Source organism: Acinonyx jubatus, chromosome D1 (genome assembly GCF_027475565.1).
Source record: "Acinonyx jubatus isolate Ajub_Pintada_27869175 chromosome D1, VMU_Ajub_asm_v1.0, whole genome shotgun sequence".
In the NCBI taxonomy this organism is placed as follows: Eukaryota; Metazoa; Chordata; class Mammalia; order Carnivora; family Felidae; genus Acinonyx; species Acinonyx jubatus.
In genome coordinates, this window is record NC_069390.1 from 85589362 (window position 1) to 85609698 (window position 20337).

The 20337-nt window shown below is 41.8% G+C and overlaps 1 protein-coding gene and 1 non-coding gene across 5 annotated transcripts in view; both read right to left on the reverse strand.

The window, feature by feature from the left end:
- NTM (neurotrimin) overlaps positions 1-18562 on the reverse strand; it is a 935659-nt gene extending 917097 nt beyond the window's left edge. Inside the window, exon 1 of one of the 4 annotated variants that reach the window (XM_053203850.1) lies at positions 18191-18562. Coding sequence is in view for 1 of the 4 variants with exons in the window: in XM_027036934.2 (XP_026892735.1) it covers positions 18191-18272 (82 nt within the window). In the remaining 3 variants the exon portion in view is untranslated. The remainder of the gene's footprint in view (positions 1-18190) is intronic. The other 3 variants (XM_053203853.1, XM_027036934.2, XM_053203851.1) reach the window with 3 other exon arrangements.
- Positions 3564-3690, reverse strand: LOC113593286 (U6atac minor spliceosomal RNA). Its single transcript, XR_003413375.1, has one exon. It is a non-coding gene; the product is annotated as a U6atac minor spliceosomal RNA (small nuclear RNA).
- Positions 18563-20337: the final 1775 nt, after the last annotated feature.

Genomic DNA, 20337 nt, shown 5'->3' on the forward strand with positions numbered 1-20337 from the left:
GATTACTGAATCCCAGGGGAGATCCTATTTGCAATGCAGCCAGTTACAGTACACTTGGCATTGCACACAGTCATTGAGCTGCTAATTCATTGTCTAAGAAGTTGCTTTTCAGTTTCTGATTTTTCAATAATAGGCTTCTCACGAAGCCCTTAAGCTTCGGAAATAAGCCAAAAACTGCTTTTCCAGTCATTTACATAAACACAAGCGGATCAGGAGGGGGGAAAAAATGGAATAGTTTTACATGTAATTCCTGGGGCTCTGGAGCCTCCGCAGATAGCATGTCAAGGCTGCAGGTCTGGAAAAGCACCGTGGGAAGTATGCCGGCTCGCAGAAAACCTGACACCAAGGCGAAAGATAAATCCTGAAATTTCTCCTGACGCCGAGCCTGCCGCTTTGCCGGGGCTGGACAGATATTCTGGGCACCAGCAAATTGTTCTGTCAGCAAGGCGCTCCCTGGGCTGCATCTTGTTAGGGACTCTGTCACTCATTCGCCAGTCATAGCACCACAGCCCCACCTCTGAGGCAGTGTTCTGTCACCTGGGACAGGTAAGTGGTATAGTAAACCTGCCCAGGAGACAGCGCCCCCAGGGAGGGAGCTCCATCTTCCTGAAGCTTGCTCCGCACTTCTTTTGTGGGGAATGTGGATTCAGGGTCTAGCCCTTATATAAGTGCTCTTTTCCTTACTTCAAGAGGTAGGAACTTTCTGGCATGTGAGCCACTTTCAACCACCATCTTGTTTCTTTCTCTATTTTATCACTCTCTGTCTCCCTCCCTCTCTTTCCCCCTCCCTCCCTCCCTCTTTTCAGATGTAGATTTTACAAACAATCCAATGATCCAGGAAGAACAGCCATTCTTTTTCTTCCCAGCCAAATCATATTCCTCTTCATTAAAAAGTAAATAAACAGTACTAAAACTTCCACCGTTTAAACACCTAATTCTGATCAGGCTATTTCCCTTACACAGCTAGTACTCAATGGACAAAAGGTAAAGGACCAGATAAAAACAGAATAAATGCAAGATGCCTGTTTAACTTTGAAATTCAGATCAACAGCAAATAATTTTTTAGTATAAGTATATGCTGTTATAATAAAAAAAAATGTTGCTTATCTGGAATTCTAATTTATTGAGTGTCTGGATTTTTATTTGCTAAATCTGGCAATCCTAGCAAAAGGTAATATTCAATTATTTGTTTTATATATTTTCATTGCTTACATACCACCAAGCTTGCTCTGCCCTGATGTTTTTTTCTTTTCCTAAGGTGGTTATATTCAAAAGAAACTGAGATCCCTCATATAAGGACAGAGAGGTGACTATCCTCTCCACCCCCAGCCCCCACCACTGACCTTTCTAGACAGAGCTCCCTCCATCTGTGTTCACTACTTCTCTAAGTCAGTGGTTCTCCAAATTTAGCATCAATCACCTAAAGGGCTTATTAAAATGCACATAGCTATGTTCCAGAAAGCTCCAGACTTTCTGATTCAGGGACTACACTTGAACTGCCACAACTCTAAGGACATTATATAGAAATAAACTCCTTCTTTTCCTTGGGCAGACTAGTAACAAGGAAACTAATGAGTGGTCCACATGAAGGCTCAGTATAGAAATGATAGAGTAGTAGAGTGGGTATCACAACTCTGTCCTCCTTTTCAGCCTTTTAAATTCTTTTCCTGGTCTTGTTTATTCCATCACCCTCAATATTAAAACAAGTTAGTACAGTGTTGCACTGGGCTAATCCTACAGGAAGGATATTTGCAGTGTGTGCAAAGGCACTGTGCTGTGGTGGGGCATTAGTGTCCAGGGTCAGTGTCTGGGGTCAGTGGAGCAAAAGCAAGAGACAAAGCCTGAACAGAGACAGGGCAGACAGGCAGGAGAGGAGGGACAGATACAGGTCATCCAGAGGCCTACCTGAACTGAACTGGTGAGTGATTATAGGAGAAAGAGTGGTCCAGGTGGTGGTGGTGGGGGTGTGTATGGGGGACACGGTGAGGGGGACTGAGAGGGAATTGAAGTCCCCAGTAAATGAGCTGCTCAAAAACCCCATAAAAATGTTGGCTTCTACTTTTCTGATAAGTATTGAGTACCAGGTTTCACAAACATAATTCAGTGAAAACATGGAAACTACATTCCAAGGAAGTTTAAATATCCTATTTTATGGATGAGGAAAATAAAGGCTCTGGGAAAAACTCAATATCAAAGGTCAGAGTTGATGATAGAGCTCAGTTGAGAAAGAATATTCTGACTAATGTACAGATCAAGAAATATAATTTATGTGGTTATGCTCTGCAAGCTGTAAATGTAAAACTCTGTAATTCCTTTCAGGGTTAACTCAAGAAAGGAGTTGGAGATGAGCCCATGTTTGAGAGATTGTCTGCTACCATCTCCTACATGGCAGGACCAGAACCATAAACAGAAATGGAAAAATAGGGTAGGAGTTGATCATATTGTATCTGAAAATCAGGGAGGAGAGAAAGCCATGAGGAAAGGAGGGTTATTACATAGGAGGGTTTTGCCCATTACACAGGTCACTGTTTTTGTCCTTTTCTGCTTTCTGGAAAACACAACATACAGATTTATGGACATGTATGTGAACATGTACACACGTGTGCAAACACACCTCTTGGCCGATTTATGCTCAGAGAAAATCAAAGTCATTGAATGCAGACTCCTCCAACTTCCTGCAGCCAAGCTGAGAAGTTTGGCTGTATCCCTACTGCACAAGGACAGCTGATTCTCCCTCTTTTTGCATTTTTCTTTATCTGAGTAAGTTATATGCAACATAAAAGAAACCATTTTAAACATTTGAAATGCACAATGCAGTGGCATTAATACATTCACAGTGTTGTGCAGCCATCATTACCATCCATCTCCCCAACTTCTTCATCATCCCAAACAGAACCTTTACCCATCGGATAATAACTCCCCATTCCTTCCTCCCCTCAGCCACTGGAAACTTTTAGTTTCTGTATCTATGAATTTGTCTTTCATAAGTACCTCATATAAGTGGACTCATACAATATTTACCCTTTTGTGTCTGATTTCTTTCACACTGTTTTCAAGATTCATCCATGTTGTAGCACGTGTCAGAATTTCATTCATTAATTTCATTAAGGCTGGAGAACACTTGACTGTACATATACATTGTATTTTGTTGATCTATCCATCCACTGATGGATCCACTGATGGATCCATTCATCCACTGATGGGTTGCTTCCACTTTTTGCCTATTGTGAATAATGCTGCTATGAGGATGGCTGTACAAATATGAGTCCCTTCTTTCAAATTTTTGTTTGAAAATTTCTATATACCTAGAAGTGGAATTACTAGATCATACAATAATTCCATTTTTAACTTTTTGAGGAACCACCAAACTGTTTGTCACTATAGTTGCACCACTTTACTTGCCCACCAGCAATGCACAGGGGTTCCAGTTCAATTTGTCCATATCATCACCAACATTTCTTTACTTCTCTTTTTAAATGTTTTAAACAATAGCCATCCTAATGGGTGTAAAGTAGTACTTCATTGTGATTTTGATTCGCATTTCTCTAATGAGTAGAAATGTTGAAAATTCATGGTTAGATGCCACAAAGTAGGTGGTGATATCTTAACCACATGTGTGTTGTATGGGCTCAAAATCTTCTTCCATCCTTTTTGGGGGGAGATCTAACATTCCCTCCTGTCATACAAAATGCTAATTGTCTCTTAACATCCATCCTCCCCTCCTGCCATGATAATAAGCCCCTGAATTTGTCTGGGCATGTGGTCATCCAAAGTGGATGATGCATTTCCCACACTCCCTTGCATCTGAAAGAAGTAGTGTAACCAAGTTCTGTCCAAAGGCATGAAATGGAGAGTGCCATGTGAGGGCTTCCAGGAAGAGCATTCTGTCTCTTCTTCCTCTCCTCTTTCGTCCCACTGCCTGGCACACAGATGCTGCCATCTTAGACAGAAGGTCAAAACCATGTACAATAGATCCAAGCCACAGAAAGGGCTGGGTCTCTCAGCTTAGAAAACATGACACCAGCCATGAACAAAGTGGAGTGTTTCTGTGGCCACAGAGAAAAAACTTCTATCTTATTTAAACCACTTTTACTGTGTAGTTTCTGTCATTTTCAGTTGAATCCAATCATAATGGGAATTCTCAAATAAGTTTCTCCTTCCTTACTTTATATAGTCATGCAATTTTTCTTTCTCCTTGTCTTCATGACTCATTCTTTTACTGGTGCTCAAGATTCACTACTCCTCCTACCCTTTCATATTCCCTAACAGACCTCACTTGGTCAGTCATCTCCTAGATCTTCCTTTCATCCTTCCCTTTACTATCCCCTGCCCTTCAGCATTCAAAGAGGTCTTTCCCCTCTTACAAAAGCCACATCTTCTCCAACTGCAATTCCTCTTTATCTCCCTATTTCCTCCCTCTTTTTTTAAACAATAATAACAACACAAAAACTTTTTTGAAATAATTGCTCACATTTTCTATATCCTCACCTTACTTTTATTCCCTACACTAGGGCTCAACCCCATGAAACTGTTTTCCCAAGGGCATAGAAGATATTTTTGTCGCTAAGTATAATCTCATTTGATCCTCAGCAGCATTTGGCACTATCATTGTTCCTGCCTTCTCCAAATACACATCATTTGACTTTGGTGCATCACATTTTCCTGGATTTTCTTATATGTTTTTGGTCACTTCTTGTCAATTATCTTCCCAAGATTTCTTCTCTTCCCAAACTTTAAATACTAGTTATCTAGTATATACTCTGTACTCTCTTTCTGGGTCATTATTTGTATCTATGTTGTAGACCATCTTTGTTGAAGGTTAGAGATCTCTCCAGAGTTCCAGATTGATGTAGTTAACTTCTTATTGGATAACACCTTGAAAATGCCCATTAGGCATCTTCAAACCCATCATGACCCAAGCTGCATTTATCACCATCTCCTTAAAATCCAACTGAACATCACTTACCCCCAAACTAGAAGTTTTCTTTCACTTTCCTTTATCACTTGCCATCCTCTTTCCTTTCCATATCCAAGTTATAACACTTCAACCTCCATAATTCTTGAATACTCCTGTATTTCCCCATCTCTGCAGCACTCACCCTGGTTGCTGATTGGGTGCAACATCCTCTAGAAGGTTACCTTGCCTCTAGTCTTGCCCCCTTTTTAATTCATTTTCCACACTGTCACTAGAACAACATTGTAAGATTTTTTAAAGCATGTTAACATTTTTAAATAACTCAAATAATGTTATTTAATAATTAAAACTGCAAATCATCATTTTACTATCTGACATGCAACCTTCAGTACTTGTCTCTCAATATAAAATCTTTAATAAGAAACATATGCCATTCAGGCTCTGACTTCTGCCTACATCTCTCCCTATAAATCTTGTCTGTCTTCATCCCTTCTTCCCCATTCCCTAAAGCCCCCAAATCACACAAACACAGTCCATCTAGCCAGACTGGTATTGGATTCCCGGATTCCTACCATGGTCTCCTTTCTCTAGGCTCTGACATATGCAGTCTCCTATACTTGTAACATTTATCTTTCCTCTTACCTGGTTAAATACTGTCAACTTTGTGTCTCAGCTTTCATACATCTTCCTTCTAGAAGACTTTTCTGACCCAAAAAGTCTTCTAGATGATGCCATAGCAAACAACATTTGCTTTTATCTCAGTACTTACTATGTCATATTGAATTGTCTACTTCCTTGAGTGTAAGAACTATGTTTTGTTGTTGTTTTTGGCTAAGATACAGAAGGGTATGAATAAATCATTCTGGAGTGGGTAAAATATAATATAAGTAAGAACTTGGCTATGCCATTGAGTCTATTATTGAAATATGAATGTAATGAAGAACTTTGCCATACCCTTGGGTCTATTATGTTGCTTTTTTTTTTTTTAAATCATTCGTCTTCATGATGTGGAGATTACATGTCTATATCATTTAAGGATGACACAAAGCTGATGGTGACAGCTCATCAGAATCCAAAAATAATCAAAGTGAATTTAAATACAGGACACAGGGTGCAGTAAAATTTCAAAAACTTAGAAGAAAAATTTAAAGAAAATTACCTATAAGCAAGAATAGGAGAGGTCTTACATAATAGCATTTTTGTGTGTGTGTGTGAGAGGAATGAGTACAACATCAATATGAACCAAGAGTGTGGTATCTGAAAGAGAGAGAGAGAGAGAGAGAGAGAGAGAGAGAGAGAATAGGGACGCCTGGGTGGCTCAGTCAGTTAAGTGTCCTACTCATAATCATGAGTGTCCTAGCTCAGGTCATGATCTCATGGTTCATGAGTTCAAGCCCTGCATCCGGCTGTCTGCTCTCAGCAGAAAGCTCACTTTGAATCCTCTGTCATTCTCTCTCTCTGCCCCTCTTGCTCTCTCTCTCTCTCTTTCTCTCTGTCTCTCAAAAAAAAATAAATAAATAAACATTGTGAGTTCAAGCCCCGCGTCGGGTTCTGTGCTGACAGCTCAGACCCTGGAGCCTGTTTCAGATTCTGTGTCTCCCTCCCCCGTTCATGTTCTGTCTCTCTCTGTCTCAAAAATAAATAAATGTTAAAAGAATTAAAAATAAATAAATAAATATTAAAAAAGAAAAAATAATACAATAATAAAGTGAACCTATATAACTATAAGGTCCAAAATGTGGTAGGTAAGAGTCCATGACTCACTTATCAATCAAACTACATCTAGGAGAGTTTGGTAATGCATTTTAGTGAATCATTATCAAACTAGAGCATGTCCAGAAGATAAGGATCAGGATGATTAATGTTTTAAAATCATGCCATACAATAATCATAAGAAGGAACTAAGAATGTCAAGATAAGTAGTATTCATGATAGGCATCTTTTAGAAAGAGGATCACACAATATTAGTTATGTTTTTGAATAGTTCTAATTGGCAGAAGTTAGAAAGAGACAAATTTTTGCTCCACATAGATTCATTAGGATTATATTCATCTACAAGTAATAGAAACCTAATTAAATAAGTTTTTTTTTTTTCTCTTAAGTGATAGTAAGTATGGAAACATGTTTTCCAGTGCTGGTACAACTGCTATGTCATCTTGAACCCAAGGTCCTTTTATTAGATTTAGCCATATGAAATTGCCTTATACTCAATTATTTTTGATTTACCAAAACAGCCAAGTCCATTTAGTTTAACCTAAATTCTTCCTTCTTTGCCATTCTTGATATGTGTTGTTTGTCTGCCTTTTTACAGGCTCTCTCCTGGAACTCTAGGTAGTATGCCATTTTCTCCATCAAGAGGAAGGGGCAATGGCATGGTTTATAAAACACAGTCTCCCTGAGTACAATCCTCAAAACCCCAACCAAACTTGTGCTTTTATTGCATTAATCTGAACTGCATTGCATGACCATACTCAGCTACAAGGGAATTTTTGTGGTGAATAGTTTGAATGGGCACATTGCTGCCTGCAACAAATTTAGAGCACTGTTTATACAGAGAAAGGATAATAATTGATTTTGAGGAGATATCAAAAGTGTTTGCCAGAATAGCGTTTTCCAAAGAGTTTATCAACTATGAAAAGGAATACTAATATCATTTATTCTCAGTTGTATCTGCACAATAGAATAATCTGTACTTATTTCAAGGTAGAGGTGACTTTGTCCTATACTAACCTATACAATGGGTATTTTTGTAGGTATTCCTGGGCACCTGCTTATAATAATCCCCACAGGTGATTTTGATAGACAGCCAGAACTGGGGAGCACAACTCATGTGGTTAGTGTCTGATTACTGGGAATATCTGGAATGGTTGGGCAGCAATTGTTGACCATCTTTCAGATGGGATTTGATGCCTTGAGTGGGAGACAGAAAATTCCATAATTTCTCACAACTCTAGGAGTCTGTGAAAAAGCTTTTGCATTTGATGAGTAAATTATTTTGGCCTTGACAAGGCTTTGGCAGTGCAAGAAAGTAATGGAAAAAATGGTGATAGGGCATTTAGATCCTTCTATTAAGAAGTGTTAGGGAGAAAGGAAGGAGAAATATAGAACAATCAATTAATTCTTATTGGTTTTAAAAATTAGCACAATGGTTTATCCAACTGCAGATGTCTATACATCACTGGTTGCATTGAGAAAAAAAAAAAGCTGTCAGTTAACCTTTTTCATGCCTGGGCCAGGTTTCATCTTGACTGTTTAGGAGGAAAGTCAAATGCCCTGGTGGACAATTTTGTGTGAAAGGGAAAAAGTAGATTTGAAGTAGCAGATAAGAAACCCTTGACCACCTCATCTTCTCCAACTAAATACAATCCATCCAGTCACTTTCCTCTTTTCTTAGATCCAAACTTCCTTTGCCTGTGTGTCTCCCCATGACGCTGACATAGGTTCAGATAGCCATCCCATCCTCCACTCATCTGATCTATTGACCACTAGAGTGACTATTTTCTGCTCTGGGTTAAGTTTAGTCATAAATACTGAGCTCATCTACCACTACCCAGGTGCCTACAACATATGGTTTATGGCTGATTATCACCAGGAGATATTGCTAATATATGGGATTACAGATTCAGAGTCCCCAAAAGATCTTGTCAGAAAGAAAGTATCAGTTGAATCTAATAAGATAACTTCAGAACGGGTAAGTTCTGAGATCGGGTTATTGTGCACATCGTAAAACACCACAAGCATAGGAGAAGGAAGGTTTGAATTAACAACAGCTCAACAGAAGTTGACAGGATCATATGGCTCCTAAAACTTAAGGAAATCTCATGCTGTTTTCCCTCTCTCTCCTTCTCTCTATCTTCTTTCTAGCTGTAAGTTCTGAGTATTTAATTTGTGCTAAGTGTTGTGCTCGGTGCCCTAGGAACATAAAGATCAATAAAGCAGTCCCTGACCTCTAGGAGCTCAGAGTCTGGTAAAGGAAGATAGACATGTAAGCATGTACCTATGCCATGTGTGGTGGATGTTAAGTATAGCGGTAAGTACAGGAGAAATGGAAGTATAGATGACAAAATAAGAGACTGCCGAGGAATGCTGAGCTGGAATTTTTCTTGAATTGTAAGTTTTAGATGAGGGCAGCACTCAGCAGAGGGAGCAGTGTACACACATGCTGTGTGGAAGAAGTCCTCAAGCAGTCCATGGAACAGGAATAGGATTGCAAAGGATTAGGAGAGGCTGGCAAACCCAGGCCAGACCTAGACGGTTTACATTACCTTGCCAAAGGGCTGAGATTTCGTCCCTTTTGGGTTGGAGTGAGGAGGGGCCATATTCTATAATATTTTGGACTACTCAAAGCACACTGGGAGAAGAATACTTTAAAAACAATATAGAATAACCCAGAAGAACTTTGGATAAAAGCAATCAGCACCCTTTCTATGGATGATAAGATAGAAAGAAACTAGGAGAAAATCTTGCTATATTTAGCCCAGTGGAGGGAAAATTTGAGGGAGAAGGGAACACAATTTTTTTGAAATATTTAAAGTAAATTCATGTTGAAGAAGGATTAGACTTGTCCTGTGAGTAGTAGTATTTGTATCAATCATAATGCTATTAAGTAATACTTCTTGAGAACTTACAGTGTGCTAGGCAGTGTTCCAAGCACTTTATCTGCAGTAACTTATTTAATCCTCATAACAGCCTTAAAGCTAAGTCCCATAATTATCTCCATTTTGTAGAAGAGGCAACAGAATCACAGAAGTTGACTATATTGTTTAAGGTTTCAAACTAGGAAGTGGAAGAGCCAGGGTTTGGACCCAGGCAATCCAGCCACTATATTATAATGTCTCTCTAGACCTAGAGAAAATGGCTAAATCTGTAAGAAGACAGATTCTCCCTCTCCTTTGTCTTCTTCCTCTTCCTGTCTTCCTGAAATCTAATGGTCAGGCACAATAATCTAGAAAGATGTATGTTCCCCCTTATTGGAGACAGAAGCTAGGGGACCACTGCAGCTCCACTACTGAGGTATCAAAGTTCAAAGAGAGAGATTGAAATAAGTCATCTTGAAAGTTCCTCTGGGCTTGAGCTGGTTGTGACTCTGGGATTGGATGACATAGCAGTGTGAACACTTTAGGGAGCCAGCCGTGTACTTTGTGAGTTACCCAGAGACTGCCCTTGGCACACATTTGCGTGGTAGCTCTGTTCCCCATGTGCCTCTGAGCCTGCTGACTCCATAAAAAAAAAAAACAGGCAAGTTTTCACTCATGTATGCACAGTAAGAGCCAACCTGACTTGGGGAGTGGAACCAGCATCACTTTTGCCTAACACACTAACTGCAATTTTGCCATTGAGGTTCTTGGCATCGAGCCTTTGTTGCTCATGAGAAGGAGAGCAATGGAAACAACACTGCTGGCTAACTGACTTGGGGAAGAGACTGGACCCTGAGCAGAAGAGAAATATGAAAATCTTCCCACTAAAGAATGGAGATTCTTCCAAGGTTCACCATCGCTTAGCACTCTCTAACTCCAGCTCTAACACATTCTTTCTTGACCCACATTCAAGTGGCTCCTAATTCTCTTATAAGATGGATTGGTTAAAGAATCCTTATCATTCCTGGATTCCTCTATGAGGGAAATGATGTGACTAGTTAATCCTTTTTCTCCCATCCTAAGGATGCCTTATAAAGAAATACATACATATATAGATATGTGATAAAATATATATGATATAGCATGTAGTGTTTGCATTGCACACACACCATTCACACATTCTGACTTTGGTCATCTGTCTGTGACTATGTCTATATTCTTAGCTCCTTGCAAGCAGAAACTGCTTCAGAATACTTTCTTCTAGCATCACTACTTTTCAAGTGCTATATCAAAAAGACTATTTGCAAAATTGCAAAGTGTTGAACTTGAAATGAAACTTGAAAATATTTTAGACCAAATTCTTTATTTTAGAGATGTGGAAACTGAGGCTCATATAAAGGATGTGTCTTACCCAACATCATAGAACTTTTCAGATGACTTTAGAGGTCCAATGCTTAAATCTGACCACATATTAGAACCTCTTGCAGGGCTCTAAAAAGATTGATGATTAACATCTGATTTTATTGGTCTGTGATAGGGTTCAGTCATTGGTATTATTATAAAGCTCCTCAGGCAATTTGATACACCAAGTTTGAGAACCATTGGCTTAGAAAATGTAAATATTGCAAATCTCCTGATGACCTTTCAGTCTCAGAGATCAGGTCAGGAGATGTAGAACTGACTGCTTGACTTGGAAGGCTCAGGATCCATGTGAAAGTTATCTGTTCTCTATGTGAGGAAAGATAAGAACAATCACGATCACCTCTATGAAAATGCAGATAGAAGCAGCCAGGTAAGCAATCATCCTGAGAATTCAGCAGGCAGCTTGTACACAGTTTGAGCATAAGAAAAGCCATTTTCCCTCTGGGTACATATGACTGGAAACACAAGTTGATGGATTAGAAGAAGACCCATCTCTCAACTGTAGTGTACGACCAGAGGAGAACAAATAAAGCATGATGAATTTTTATTATTCCAGAAACCCTAAGTTAGGGTGACATGGGTGGGTAGCAAATAAAAGGGTTCTCAGAAGGGAGATTATCTTAGATATTCCCTGAGTTATGAATCCTTCTAAGAGGTCCCCTTGCATAACATTTGCCTCATCCAGACTAACTGCCAGAGGCAAATCCTTCCCTGATCTGTCTGATATAAGTATCTCTCCCACTCCCCTTACCTCTAATTCTGTGCAGAAAGCAAGGCAAAAGGGAGGTGGATAAGCTACCAGACAGGGTCGCATTGTGCCAAGAATCAACTAATAACTTGAATGACAAAAGACAATTGTCACAAAGCCAACTAACTTAAATCAGCTTTCATCATCCACATACTAACTGAGGGCACATCAAATATCTAGGAGTTCCTTCTTGGCAGAAGACAGCATGGAGTAGTAAAGGCATCACCTCTTATTTATTATTAACACAGAACTACAGTTGTGAGTCCTCTCCCAGTTCTCCCTATGTAAAACAAGGATCAAAGGTTAGTTGCTTTCTTGCCACCCATTTCCATGAGAAACCAAAAGCTGTGTCTTTCATTCTTCCCTCTTGCTTCTGGCACTCCTGTTGGTGCTTTTGAATGCTATTAAAAAGGATGGAAAACCAAGCCAAATCTTAGAAATTCTACTCTGTCTTTGGTTTCATCCTTGAGTTTGTTTTAGTCACTGATGCATTTATTCCCACCACCTACCACCTACAACTACAACATAGTGGGCACTCAATAAACACTTGCAGGGTGATTGAACCAATGAACACATACACAGCTATGGTCTGTGTTGGGTTAGTGTTTGGTGACACCACCAAGACAAAGCAAGGGCAGCACCTCCAGAGAGTTAATCTGAATGAGCCTTTGAAGCCAAAACCAACCAATCCTTTGAACATTCTTTTATTACTATGAAGGCAATACTCTTAGAGAAGAAAAAAAAATGAAATTTAGTAACCTAAGATGTCCTTAGTAACAGTGCTAAAGAATGTGTTTTCCAATATTTGATTTCTTAGCTTGACAGTCTCTCTTGAAATATTCGCTTCTCGGCAACGAAAATGTGAATCTTTGTTGGTTTGTTTTGCAGTTTGCAAATGACTTACAGAGTTCTTCTGGCAAGGTTTCTGTTTTTCTTCTTGCAAATAAACAAAAGGCCATCTCTCTAGTATGACTTAAGTGGGGGAGTATCTGTGCTCTGTCATTGTTTTGGAAGGAGGAAAGAAGAAGAGGAAAGGAGGGGGAAGTAGAAAGAAAAATGAGGAAAATTGTAACAGGCAGGGAATAGACGCTGAGCAAAACGTGGGAAAGTGACAGAGGTAAATTGGATATGGAAAATTAGAGTGTCGGGGATATCAAATAACTGAGGACTCTGTGATCAATGGGGTCCCAGGTACTCTTGCTGGGGAAGCCTGAACTAGCCCACCAGTTCATCTGTCCCCCCCTCCCCCTGCTGCGCTGCATCATCTGGGCTCCTTGCGGACTGGGAAGACAGACTTTCCCTCCTTCTCCTGGGCAAGCCTGCATGAAGCAGAGCAACCCCTGCCAGCATGACCTAGATCTGTCAACTGATCAATTATTGTTCCCATAGAGGAGAAGGAAAAATGAAAGGAAGAAAGAAAAAGGGAAATAGAGAAAAAAGAGAAAAGGGGAAGAGAGGGCAGAAAGAGGGTGGGAGAGATGGGGAGAGGCAGAATGAGAAGGAAGGTGGATGTACACATAGATGTTTTAAGTTTAAGCAGTGATAGCACGAGTAGACTTAATCTAGGAGGTTGCATAAATAAATACAGAGATGCAGAAAATAAAACATAGAGTTCTCAGAGATTATTGAGCAAAATCATAGAGCAGAGGATTGAGTCCTCTTCTACCCACTTTTTCCAATCCAGACAGAACTGTCTTTACCCTCTAAAACTCTTAGCTCCAGATATCTTCTCCCTGTTCTCCCCCTCTCTGCCATCTGCCCAGCCAGCGTTGCACCTCCTTGAAGAAGTCTCCTTTAACAGGTGGATGGCCAGCATGCTCTTTCCCACTGTGGTTGCTAATGGAAGGGAATGGAAGCATCCACCACCAGAGGAGGATGGCAATGGCGCCACCGGACCCCATCTGGCCTGTATGCCATTGATTACCTTATTTTTGCCTGTTTTCATCTTTTATGTTTAATTTGTTTTATTGAATTTCAAATGACTGTAGACATAAAGTAAACATTTAACAAGCCAATAGAGCAGAAAGGAAGTAAACTGCATAAATACAACCGGTCTCAGCATGCAGTTCCACTTAGCACCACATGTTTGGAGTGTTACAAGCATTAATGAGTCCTTACAACACCCAGGGGAGTTGCTCCCCAGCCTGGCAGGCAGGTGGGGAGACAGGCTCACAGAGGGAAAGATTTTCCCCTACAGAAGACATAGAGAACTTTGAGCTCAGATGTACATGCTCCCCACCGAGGCTCACACAGGCCTCTAGAACTGGCACAAAACCTGGAAGGCATGCTCATTAGAGTGTTTGAAGAGTCTGTAGGGCCTCTGCTGAGGTTATATGTAAAGCAAAGTTTGTTTGCATTCTTGGCATTCTAGTTGGTGGGCAGGACTGAGCAGGCCATGAACTACAAAGCAAAACAAACAAACAAACAAAAACAAACTAGAACGGAGCCAAATCCCAGATGTGATGGTCCCACCCAAAGTGTGTTCATCATGAGTAGGCAGTGACAAGCGCTGTGAATTGTTCCAGCATGTGTTTCCTGTACATGCCAGAATCATGTGTCTCATAGTGACGCAGAAATGTTATCAGTTCTTAGGCTTTTAGGAGGGATCACTGCATCCCAATGGATAAGCTGTGGCTGAAGACAACACCAGTTTGTTTGGGCCATCTGTGACAAGTAGCTGGTCCCAGCCCAGGTCACCATGACTCTGGGCAACCAGATTGCAGGCGTGTAGAGGACAGAGCCCTGGGAACTGCTGGAAGATATTCCAGAGTGGAGCAGGAAAGCAGAGGCACAGCTCAGCATTCTAGGAGAGGCTTACTGAGAGAAAACAGAAGTCAGGGGCTAGGCATCCAGCTCATAAGAAGGCATTCTTGGCCTTATATTTGGCTTTAAAAGTGTCAAAAAAGGAGGGCGTACCACCAGGACTAGGCTTTGCACTTGGTAACTAAAGCTGCAATCTTAAGAATGGTCTTCATGCAGCAAGGCCTGCTGGTCACTGCTTGGACTCTCCAGTCACCCTTGATCAAATGCTTAGAGGTCCATCACTGAATATGAAGCATGAAGGTGAGCTGCGTTTGTTGTGCTGTGCACAACTTGCCTCTAACTTGCCCTGAGCTGGCAGCTCCAAGGTCTACTTTGTTACTTTGTGAGATTCCTCTGTCTCTTTCCCCTGACCTTTTTTTTTCCTTTTCAATGGCCCACAGTACTTACATCAGGCCTAGGGTCCCCTCATCCCACACTGATTTTTCACTTTGCCCGTAAACATTGTTATGGTCTCATCTGCCTCCCTCACATTTCAGAAACATTACCCAACTCAGGCTGCTGCTGGCACCCAATGTTTCCTGTGAGTGGCAGGAAGCTGCCCCATCTGCCCACCTGAATGGGGTCCATGTCAATGGCGTCCGCCGAAGGAGAGCTTGAACTTAGCCCCAATCTCCTTTTCCTTCTACTCTGCCTGTTTGTGTCTCAAGTGGTCAGATTCAAGTTGATGTGGGACATGAGATGAGGGAAAATTTGAAAGGTAAGACAGGAATCCAGCTAAGCTCATTCAAAGGTGTTAAAGGGAGCATTAATCCTTCGAAGGAGAAATGGTTGGGTTTCTAGAAAGAGAAGGGCTGCCTCACTACCAGCCATTCCTTTCAGAGCCTCTCAGTGGCAGAAGGTGGGCGGTGTGCTGAAAAGGACAGCCGCCTAATCCGGCTTCCCCGCTCCTGTTCCCAGGAAAGAGGAGCTGCTGGCTAATAAACCCTGGTGATTCTTAGGGCCAGAGCCCCAGGGCACTAATCACCCCCTCCCTCCTGCCCGGCACTAATCAGCGCTGATTCCCTTGGAAACTGCCCCCCCCCCCCCCCCCCGCTAAGCTGGATCATGGTTGCTGGTTGGGTTGGGGTGTGGGGAGGAAAGGGTCAGAAAGGATTCCATAAAATACCACTAGCCCTGGATACCTTTTTTAAGAAGGCAAGAAACCCAGGAAGTAGCAGCTCTAGGAAGAGCCAGCTTAAAACAAAAACAGAGAAGAAAAAATTGCCTTGGAATGTGTACTGCATTCTAACTAGTCCCACTGGGTCAATGCAATAGGGGTGGATTATTGCAGGCAAGACCTGGGCTGCCTCGGTAATTCTGTAAGTTTGATAAGAGATAGCTGGCAGACTCGAGCTTCTGTCCCCAGAGAGAGAAAACAGACATCACCTTTGCCTGTCCAACTGGCATGTGGTATAGAGGTCTTTGGGGGTTATTCTTCCTTAAAATTGGGCAGCCTGTTTTATTATGACACACTGAAACATATTCAGAGCTGGCTCGAGGTGGACAGCACAAATAAGGCCATTATTCTCCTAAGGAAAGTCAAATTTGGTAGCATGTAAGGAGGTCTAAGATATGCCTCCCCCCATCACACAATCCCCACACCATGAGAGAAACAAGACCACAAAATCAGATTTCACCCTGGAGAATTTTGTGCTGCTACTTTCTGCTCATCTACTTAGGGATGATTCAAAGTATGAGCAAATATTATGCTTCTCTGCATTTATTTCTGATGAAAAAAAAAATCACGTATGCTAATTTATATGTAAATTCAGTATGGCCCTGGGGCTCCTGGCACGCTGCCAATGGGGCTGTTGATGGTGGAAGTTTGGCCATTGTCTCTGGTTTGATGTATAGATAGAAGAGACACAGACCTCAGGACAGATGGAAATTACTGAGGACTTGAGACCTTCCCCTTCTCTACCTGTGACCCTCCACTCTACCCTCTGCCTACTTAGTTTTCATTTCTGTTGTTAGCATGATAGAAGCTTGGCTCTGAACTCAGTTTCCCCACTGCACTAGTGTTGGGGTTTTGCTTTTACCAGGTGGGCACCTATGAACCCAGAACAAGCAGAGGTGTGCACCCCCACCTCATGCACACACATGCATACACACATACATGTGCATACACACTGCTGCTGTTCCATATTACATAAGACGAGTCAGTCAAGGATGCCTCCAAGTTGGCTCCTTTACTCTTACACCCACCAATGCTCCTATGGGAAAGGAGAGAGATTCTGAGGCCAGTGCCCCTCTGAGGTTGAGCGCAGCAGATGACATCAAGGATATCCCTGCAAAATCAACCACTATGAACTTCCTTGCCATCTTATTCACACCCCTCCAGCACCCCCTTGCCTTCCTCCTTGAGCCCCAGCCAAGGGTACACATGCATTTGATTCTTCCCAGCCTGGTCCTCTCTGCCCACCTGGTGTGGGTCCGCATGATAACCACTGCAGCTTATGTCAAAGGGCCAGAGGCAACCCCCAAAGTCTACCCTCAGAGAGGGGTCGGCAGGACCAGAAGTGGGGATAGGCAAGACTGTGAGAACTCCATATTGCGGTAGGAGAAGAGAACGAGGTGGGTGGGACTCCCCATGCTTTTTCACCTAGTGAGACTGAACTTTCCTCTGGGAATCAAGGCACAGGACTAAGCTTCTGCATGGGATCCTCTTTGCAAGCTCTGCTGGACCACCCAGGGAAAGTTTCTCTGCCTGTCTCAATCCTGATGAGTTCAAACACCTTTAATATGAAAGAGGTAAGTCAGACCCTCCAGAGGACAGGGGAGGGCGAGAGCAAGCAGGTGAACAGATAATACCGCTGCTGGAACGTCAGAGCTAGAACAGAGCGGGGGGCCACACGGTGCAGCAAATGGACTCAAGGTTGAAGCAGATTCCAAATGCACCCCAACGCAGCGTGACCAACATCAAATGGTACCCTGGGCCAGGGAGCAAGCCCACCCTCAACTGCTGCCCCTGGTGCCTGGGCTTCCCACTGCAGATAAATAAAAAGAAAATTAGCATTCGACTCTTATTGCCACTCTCCCTTCAACTTGGAAAATCTTTCCTGAATTTCAGATCCTCCTGAGTGTTCCCACTGCCTTTAATCGGCTTGTTATCCTCCCCCAACCCTGCTGCCCCCACCACAAACACACTCCCAAACACATTCAAAACTAATACAGTTGTCCACCTCTGTTGCAAATTGATTCATCCCTTCAAGCTGTATCTCTGACCAGAATCTTACAGGATGCACAGTTACCTGATTATTCTTAGCCTGCGTTTTTCAGTTTGCTCCTTTTTAGAAGCTTTGCAAGTTTACTGGCCGATATTTAAAGTTTCCTCTTGTAATTTCTTCCCAGTAACATAAGCAACACATTAGCAACCCCGATGTCCTCTGAATCTGTAATTTTCCCCTGCTTACATGCGTGCTCTGTTGTGTATGTGTGCAAGAATGTACATAAAGCCGGGGAGACCAGTACATAGCCACGCACCTAAACGGAGCACCAGACACATTTTACTTATGCATATACATTCCCCCATTCCGGTAGCAGCCAGAATCAAATCAATATTCTCACAGCCTGGTAGGGAGAATGAAGTCCCAGCCATGCTGTTTAAACGCTCTCTCCTCCACCTGCAAACCGTGCAGCAAGCCGACTCGGGGAGCCTGCGAATCATATAAAGCACACTGTACGATTCCTGAGTCTACTGTAGGCAAATCAATAGCAAGCTCTTACCTTGAAAGAGAAACAGAGCAGCCAGCCCCGTGAAGATTGCCCAAGAGATAGAATTGTGCATTTTTGCCTGGATGGTTTTCATGATTTTTTTTCTTCTTCTTTTTCTTCTTTTTTGTCAGGTTCGGTTTTTTCTTTCTTTCTTTCCTGACAGATTGCGTTGCTCTCAAGCTGTTGGAAGGAGATTTAAATCCACTGTTTTGCTGAAGGACACAACAAGAAAGCCGAGGGTGTGAGAGAGTGTGACTTCTCAGTAATTATCTCTACTCATACTCTGGCACTGAGACACATCGTACAATCTGGCCCTGGACAGCCCTCCTACAAGCTGCAATCATTGGTTCTAATCCAAGGATTGACAGAGCTACAACACACGCGCGCAGGCACACACACACACACACACACACACACTCACTCACTCACTCAGGAATCATTTACTGGGCAAATCAGGCTAGCTGATTAAAGAGACAGGAGCCTGGAGAGAAGGAATGATAAATGCCACTTTGCCCCTTCTATATTACTTTCATTTTTTAAACTGACAGTCTCAGAGCCCCAAGCTTCAAAAAATCCCTTTCCTTCTGGCATTCCCTGGCCTCCTGAACTCAGATTCCCTGTGCACTACAAAAATCCCATAGCCAGCAACGGCTTACAGGAAATTTTAAAGGGACATTTTCATGCTTGGTGAAACTTGCAAAGATGAGTCAAATTTCATTTGTTGGTACCTATTTTCCTCTCCAATGAAAATATCATTCAGTGACAGATTTCTCTCTCTCTCTCTCTCTCTCTCTCTCTCTCTCTCATCTTTCAGCTTTTCCCAATCAACCTCCTACTTAGTTGCTTTGCAAATAATAAATAACTTTCTATTTTCTTCTGCTGTCACTTCTGTGTCAGAATACCTGTATTACTCCTATTTTTCACTCACTTAATTTATTTCCCAAAGTCAGCCATGTGTATATGATACCATGAAAAAGGATGAGGCTTCTGAGATTGGAGAGCTGCAGTCTGAAGAAGGGGAACCCTCTCCAAAAGAGAACAAGAAATGAGTTTATTCTATATGTTGCAGCCAACCTACATTCATTAAAAAGAATAATATAAGGTTTGTGTCTCAAACTGCAGCAAGGTGGATTTAAGTCAGACATGCTGAAGGACTTTCTGAGTGGTTATAAAATGTCCTCAGAGAGTTGAAGGCATTCATCTCCTTGGTGATGGGTAAGAATAAAAATCAGACAGAAATATTCAAATGGGCACAATGACTTCTAGAGGGACTTTTCACTCTAATGACCAGGAAGCTGATATGAATTTTTAGTTTCTTCATATGGAAAGGAAGTTGTACGATGTGAATAAACTTCTGGAACACTTAGCCTCTCAAAGAACCCTTCCTAGATGATCCTGATAAATATATACCATCACGATGTCTCTACACACATTTCTGAAATATTTCTTCCAGATCTCCACAGCTAATTTACATACTTCTTTGTAACCCCTATAATAATTGTAATGCATATATTCCTGAACTGCATAGAACAAAAGTACTTCTTGCCCATTTATATTTAAGAGCATACAGGCAAATGGGAACAGTACTACCATTCTGAGTAAGTTTAAGAGGTTGTGTGTGAAGAACAGAGGCCGACCAGACGTGTGCAGGCCAGTGACTGAGTGCAAGAGCACTGAGGTTTGTAGACCTGTCTCAGCTCATACAAACCAAAGGACTGTGGATAGCTCATTTTACCTCTGTGATCCTTGGCCTCTTATTTGTAAAGTTAGAGAACTCGAATAATTTCTAGGATCTCTCAATTTTAAAGGTGTTTTATGCTAACAGAGTTTTTTCTTTTCTTGCCACTATGTTCTAATTCACATGTCCATCAAAATGTCCTTGATATTGTGAGCTCCCAGTGGATGAGAATTTTATCTCTCTCCTAGTCTTTTTGTGTGGTGCTCAGCAGAGTGACAAGTGCAATTAAATGCTTTGGAATGGCTGTGGCAACTGTGAACAGTACAGTACAGAAGAAAGGAGGGTTTTATTTACCTTCATCCCACTGCTCTCCAGAATGATAATAAAGACCTTGGGTCATCCATAAGCCCTTAGTTCCTCCCTGGAGAAGCAGACACAATTACATTTGTAAATGTCTTCACCCTAAACTTCCATAAATCTG